General features: G+C 39.0%; 1 protein-coding gene across 1 annotated transcript; it reads right to left on the bottom strand.

The window, feature by feature from the left end:
- Positions 1-663: 663 nt before the first annotated feature.
- Positions 664-6,524, bottom strand: LOC108991365 (cytokinin dehydrogenase 5). The gene is made up of 5 exons (XM_018965588.2): positions 5,342-6,524; positions 4,768-4,895; positions 4,145-4,420; positions 2,534-2,796; positions 664-1,138 (listed from the first exon to the last, which is right to left on the bottom strand). Exons 1-5 carry the CDS (start codon positions 5,934-5,936, stop codon positions 802-804), a joined length of 1,599 nt encoding a protein of 532 aa, XP_018821133.1. The 5' UTR covers positions 5,937-6,524; the 3' UTR covers positions 664-801.
- Positions 6,525-6,681: the final 157 nt, after the last annotated feature.

Raw genomic sequence — 6,681 nt, 5'->3', positions numbered from 1 at the left:
ATGGAAACTGGAAAGAGAGCTATGTGACCAACACGGTCAGAAAGGCTAAAAGCTTTTCAGACATACACGAGGAAGTCTTTAGAGCGCCATTTTGCCACCAAGTTTTGGACGCTTTGCTCTGAGATTAGTCGATGTCACACTACTATTAATTTATGTCATTTACAACTGTTATGGAAATATATGCTACTGATGCTCTTATTCAGAGTGCCGTAATAATAACCATGCGAAACTTAGCAAAACTACAAGACTAGAGTATAAATAGGAAGAACAGATTATTTTTTTTCCTAAACTGCAGAAATTTAATTCAAGTTTGTTCTAATATAAAATACATTGACGATATATGAGGATTGAAGGTGTGTTTAAAAGAAAGTAAAACAGTGACGTCGCCAATCCACATTGATGGAGAACTGGAACCAGCTGTGTGTAAAGAAGCTGCAGACAATATCCCAAGGCAAACCAGACGGACAACAACATTACATGGAGCCTCCACACGATCTCGGGCCCAAGCCTCTCGACTCTTTGATTCCACCGTGCGAGATATCATTTGCACTCAGACAACAACCCCTCAACAACACCACATCTATGGCACACCGTTAAAAAAAAAGGAACCACACCTCTCCAAATCACTAATAATTCACAAAATTTTCTTCTCCAAACTTGTTGCCCTTTTGGGTCATTTATATTGTATGTACAAAAAATTCAAAAAAAAAAAAAAACTAGTGCTACTATCATGTTGTTGTAGTGGTGTGTACTTGTTGTTCAATCATTTAATAATAAAATATAAACTATAAAATAATGTCGTCACCAGGAGAAAGCCAGTTGAGTAGTAAAGGAGGGGTTAAAAATACGCTGGCCAGTGGCTAAAATGCGACGGGGGTCGAACTCCAGCTTCTTGTGATAAAATCGGTCCCACTTATCTCCGAAGTGGTCCACCCAGTCCTGTTGTGCGGTGTGGTGGGGCAGGTACTGTTTCATCTTGATCCCCGCATCCTCGCAGAATTTGAGGATCCGACGGTTCTGTTGGGTCAAGTACTCCAACGTCTGGGTCTCGTCTCCATTGTCCAAAGCCGACCTTAGAAACGCCACAAGGTAAAACACGTCCTCGTCCGGTGTCACCACCGACGTCCTCTGGTCCCACCTACATAGAATCACACCACACCAAATTAACCAAAAAAAAACAAAACAAAACAAACGTAAATTAGTAGAGAAAAATAAAACATGTTTCGAAGCTGTCAATGATCCTCATGTTTTGCAAGAGGGTGGTTGGGATATGATGGTTTTGGGGGCGAGAATTGAGTAGGACCCTTCAAAAGAAGAGGGTGGACCCACCGGGGGTGATGGCTCGTTACCTGTACTAACGGCATATGTTTGTGGAAGCAGGCAAGTAGCTGAGTAACAGGACATGGATTCCATCCCATCAAAGGGATAGTTGGGTCCCCCGGAGAAGATCTTCGTGACATGAGAATCTTGCCACTTGGATGATCGTTACCGTCGATTTTTTATTTTATTTTTGTTGGGTTCCAGTCAATAAAAGAGAAAAGTGTTTGTCAATCCTAGCTGGCTAACGTATTATTTATCAATATTCATCCAGTTGGCTTTGCCTTAGGTGCATGTGGTCCGCCTCTTCCCCTCTCTACAGTTCGCCACGTGTACTACCTTAATCATGGGAACATTATACCCACGGGGGTCCCTCTGCTTTCGCGCTTTTTCGACATTTTTTTTTTCTTTTTTAAACCTCTCAAAGAGAGTTTGTAATCAGAAATTACCTTATGATGCTCATCATCATCGTCATGAGATGATATTCAAAATTATCTCTTACTTCAGATCTCTCTTCCTGATGATGTTGGTTGACAATTGACATGCTATATTTTAAATAAATTTTAATTATTATTAAATAGAGGAAATGTTATTTTTAATAGATGATCTATCACATTAATATGTTTTAAATTTATAAGAGACGATTACAAATAATTTTTTTGCATGTCACACGTAAGTAGAATGTTTCAATTCTTGAATCTTTTATCTTTTATGATCCTTAGCTATGATGCTTCTCCCAATTATTGATAGTTTTACAACTTGCAATATTTTAGACGAGTTGGTGTTCGAAGGTCACTTAACTACCTTGTCTTTATAGTTTAGTTGTACCAAAAATCATATTAATGAATGAGCCAAGTGATGGTCATATAAATAAAAATATGGACGTATTTTTCTCGCATATATATATATATATATATATATCATGTCATGTTTGCGTATTTAGAGATTGGCATATAAATAAATAAATAAATAAATAAAAATGTGGTTTTAATTCCATGTACGGATAAGGCTAGCTATTAACTAAGAGTAGAGTAGCCATCTAAATTAGAGAACCCGATGGGTGGGCGGGCATGTCGTTCTGAGATATATATATATTGCATAAAATAAGGGTAGAGAAATCTTTGTATGCTGCATGCATGCAGTTGTTTAATGAAAAAGGACCTGAGCAGGCTATATATATATAAATATATATGATGTGCATGATCTGGCAACTTACTTGTCTCTGTTCATGGGGTAGATGAGGATCGGCCCGCTCGTCTTATTTCCCAAAATGCCCTTGAACACGCCCTTGTCGAAGTCAGAAATGCTTGATTTTGGGACAAAAAGGTTGAGCCATGGGTGCGGCACATCCCACAAGCCCTTGGACCGGAGCTTCAGCTCGTTCTTGTGGACCCGGTCCAAAAAATCCAGGTAAGGGAGGTCAGTTGTGAAAACCGATGTTGGTATGAAATCTAATTTTTCCAACAGGGCCTCTATTTCCTGCGCCAATTAGTCCCCAATTAAGTCATAGAAATTAGTATTAATTAAAAACTTAATTGTCATTATTGCGTCGAATCGAAATAAAATAATAATAATAATGAGAACACGTACAAGAGAGAAACACATCAAAATATATAATTAATTAATTAATTAATTAAAATATTAAAAGACTGCTACGTACAAAAGAATGGGCTTTTTGGCAGGATAAGTTCGATTCCAACAAGTTTTATTTTAATTGAATATACTAATTAGGAAGATAGGTTAAATATTAGAAGGGAATAATATGGCAAGTGGACGGCATAAATATACTCATTTTTTAAACTCAAAATATAATATAAAAAGTTGTGTTCAATCTTAGGAACAGATGGGCTGATAGATTTAGATTACAGAAGATCTTCCATCATGTTTTCTTGTGCATGTTTTATGTTTTATTTACATTTTATAGTATAAATTATTCACTTTTGGAGTAGTCCCAATAATAATCCAACACTACTACTAGTGGGGCACCATTAATTAAAGCTACGTACCGATTATATATTTAATTAATCTCTCCATACATACAAAATAAGTACCCAAAATTGGTCTTTATGGTAGAAGGAGCAGAGCTAGGACATACTGCTGATATATACTATATATATATATATATAATATATGGTAGAAGGTTCTTAACTTCTCAGAACACATGATGAATTGACAAATGAGAAGATTTTATTACCATATATTCGTTTTAACCTCAGCTTTCTTTCAATTAAGAAGCATGGAAATTTATTAATTTTTTCATCCTATTATTATGAAGAAGCTGGAAGTATTTACTGAGAATTAGACGCAAGTACTCTGTCCTCCTAGCTAGCTAGTGCCCGTACTGTCTGAATTGTTAATGCATGGGACAAATACAAGATATATAGTTATTCACATATATATATATATATATATATATATAGAGTTGGAATGTCCTATGGGAAGAAATGGATGATCATATATATATATATATATATATATATATATATATAAGCTAGACACAGAGTACTGGAATACCAGCTGCGCGCCTAATAAAATCGCCCAGCAGCCCCAGTACTGCCACCTACTTTGAACAACGCAAGCTGCTGTGACTTATAACAACAGATATCTTTGTATGATCATGATGATCATGTTCTCTTTTGTTTTTATCTTTTACCCATTAATTTATAAAATGGTCATTTTTTTTAATGGAATAATTGCATGCGCTATCTAAATTTATTATTACTGTTGCTATCACGATAATAATATTAATGCTGTTGTTATTAATAATAGTAGTTGCCACGACTCAAGATCAGGGTTAGGTTAATCTTCGTATTTATGTATGTATTACCTGATCAATTCTGGTGGCGCTGGAATCATCGTAATTCTTGGTGACCTCCAAGCAATATAGAACGCCTCCATTAGCATTAAAAGAGGTGATTTTGACAGGGTTGCGAGGAGAGAAGAAAGAGGATCTCCAGTTGTTAATGAGTCCATCATCGACAATCACAAAACCCTCGACATAGTCGAATTTCTGGGCAGCAGGGTGTGCATGCAGAGAGATGAGGAACTCTTGGTCCTTGGTAAAAGCGGAAAAATTGGAATACAGTGCTCGGATCCACCTCACCTATTGATTAAGACAGTAATAAAAACAAAAGAAACAAAGAAGGAGAAAGATCAGACCACGTTAGAGAAGCAAAAAGGACATGTCAACAACATTGCCAGCTTTAGAACGGCCGTTTGAATGGTTTAAAAAGCTCTAATGGACCCAACCCTTAAAAAAAAAACTCTTGGGGTGATGATGCTTTACTTTTTAGGTTTTGTCATGAACTAAATACTAGGAAATTTGTCGCAAAAGTATGTGCCCTACCCTGGAATTACCAACCAAAACTTATTTCAAACAAGTAAAAATAGTTGGCATGTCATGTGCTGTATATATGCTGGAGAGAGAGAGAGAGAGAGAGAGAAACATACTCTTTGGGGTGAAGGTTCAAGAGGAATTCTAGCCCTGGTGATGATTCCAAACTGCCCAAGACCACCAAGAACGGCATGGAACAGCGCTGAGTTTTGCTCTTCCGAACATGTCAATAGCTCTCCCTTGCCTACAAGCAATAAGAATATGTTATAAAATTCCGAGATGTGTCCATAGCATGTGAAACTCGTACAAACTTGTTAACAAAATACCAAGACAAATGGTATGAGAAAGCTACTTTAGCAAACAATTTATATATATGAACGCTCCTGAGATTAACGACAAGCTACCAAAGATATTAATTACGACCCATTTTGAATACATCATACATGGCGCGTACTACAATAAAAAATAAAAAGTAAACTATAAATGCTAATTACATACTTGGGTAGAACTCAAAAACAACTTAAACTCGTATGAAAAGCATACGGGAAACACTGTACGTAGATGATGTCGAGTACACCATTGTTTTTTTTTTAAACCCATGTTTAAAAAAAAAAAGCTTAAGATATATAGTAGAGCATTCGAAGAACTGAAGAACATATATACAACACATGCAAGCGAAAGTAATTGGACCTGTAACAACGTCAAGCTCGTAGACATTGCTAATCTGAGGTCCATGATTGAAAGCTTGGCCGCTAATCCCAGCATTCGAAAGGGTTCCACCCACTGACAGATACAAGTAATCTGTCCATGACTTCGGCGCAAGCCCATGCTCTAGCGTTGCCCTTAGCACGTCTATCCACAGTTCCCCTCCCCACACGTCCACATAACTCTCTTCCTCCGAGACCCGAGGAAGAGCCGGCTTTCCCGACCCTAGTTGCCTACCCCTTAAGCCGCTCATCTCTATCACCAGCCCTTTTGTTGCCTGAGCCTGCCCGTTTATGGAATGCCCGTGGCCCCTTGCCGAGACCGTGAACCCGCGAGCCGACCCATAAGCCGCTCGGATGAGCCTGGCGATGTCCTCCGCTGAGGCCGGGTGGAAAACGGCTAGCGGCTCCGTTCGGCTCATCATGCCAAAGTCAAGCGAAGCTGTCTCCATATCAGCCGGGTCAACGCTGAGTTGACCGTCGACTCCCAGCCGGAGAAGCTCCGTGGGCTCCACGGTCAGTCCAACAGTAACAATTAATCGATATATAGCAAACGTTAAAAGAAGCCTAGTAGTAGCCATTTTATATATATATATGCTGCTTACCTACTATATATATATATATAGCTTGTGCGTTTTGTTGCTTTAGAATAAAAATGTTGTGCGATTATGTTTCGAACAAAATGAAGGTATTTATAGGGGAACGAAGGTGGTGTAGGATAAGGAAAGTGCGCACACCGGCGGAGGGAAGAAGGAGGCGCTGGGAGTAGAAGTACTCTGTAGGAATGGCCTGGGAAGGAGGGAACAAAAATCTTGTGGCAGAGTTATGGGGGGGGGGGGGGGGGGGGGGGGCTAACGTAAGCGGGATTGCACTTTTAAAGATCTTCTACGTTGCACAAGATTCGCTGGCTCTCTTACCCTCTTTGCTTTTTACCACGTTATTCGTTCAGCACAAAAGGATAAGCAGATTAAAAAGCCGAGACAACGAGGACGAACTGCATCTGTAGGACTCTTTGTTCTTTCCTTCTTTCTCTCTCTAAAAAGTATTCTCCTTTTTTTTCTATTTCTTTTACAGAACAGAGCGAGTCTGAGTCTGAGTCTGGGTCTGAATCTGAGTCTGACCGACTCTCTGTGTGTGATCTCCTTTATCTCCTTCTCTCTCTTTCTATATCTCTGCGTTTCGTGTCTAGGATATAAGATACAGGTTCTCAATTTATAGGACAGAGGGGAGAGGGAAAGGAGACGAGTTGGTTAGGAGAGGGAGAGACACGTGGATATCACGTGCGACATAAGGGAGACACGTGTAGGGGATGAGGGAGGTATTTTC

The sequence above is a fragment of the Juglans regia genome, chromosome 11, assembly GCF_001411555.2.
Source record: "Juglans regia cultivar Chandler chromosome 11, Walnut 2.0, whole genome shotgun sequence".
Classification (NCBI taxonomy): Eukaryota; Viridiplantae; Streptophyta; class Magnoliopsida; order Fagales; family Juglandaceae; genus Juglans; species Juglans regia.
The sequence above is the reverse complement of the archived record's forward strand: the minus strand, read 5'-3'. Positions and strand labels throughout refer to the sequence as shown.

Bases quoted from the DNA above. Each gene is read 5' to 3' on its own strand.
- LOC108991365 (XM_018965588.2), bottom strand. From the start codon at position 5,936: ATGGCTACTACTAGGCTTCTTTTAACGTTTGCTATATATCGATTAATT. The intron at 4,896-5,341 runs GTCCAATTACTT...TATTGCTTGTAG, and splicing joins CGAGCTTGACGTTGTTACAG to GCAAGGGAGAGCTATTGACA. The intron at 1,139-2,533 runs GTAAGTTGCCAG...GATTCTATGTAG, and splicing joins TACCCCATGAACAGAGACAA to GTGGGACCAGAGGACGTCGG.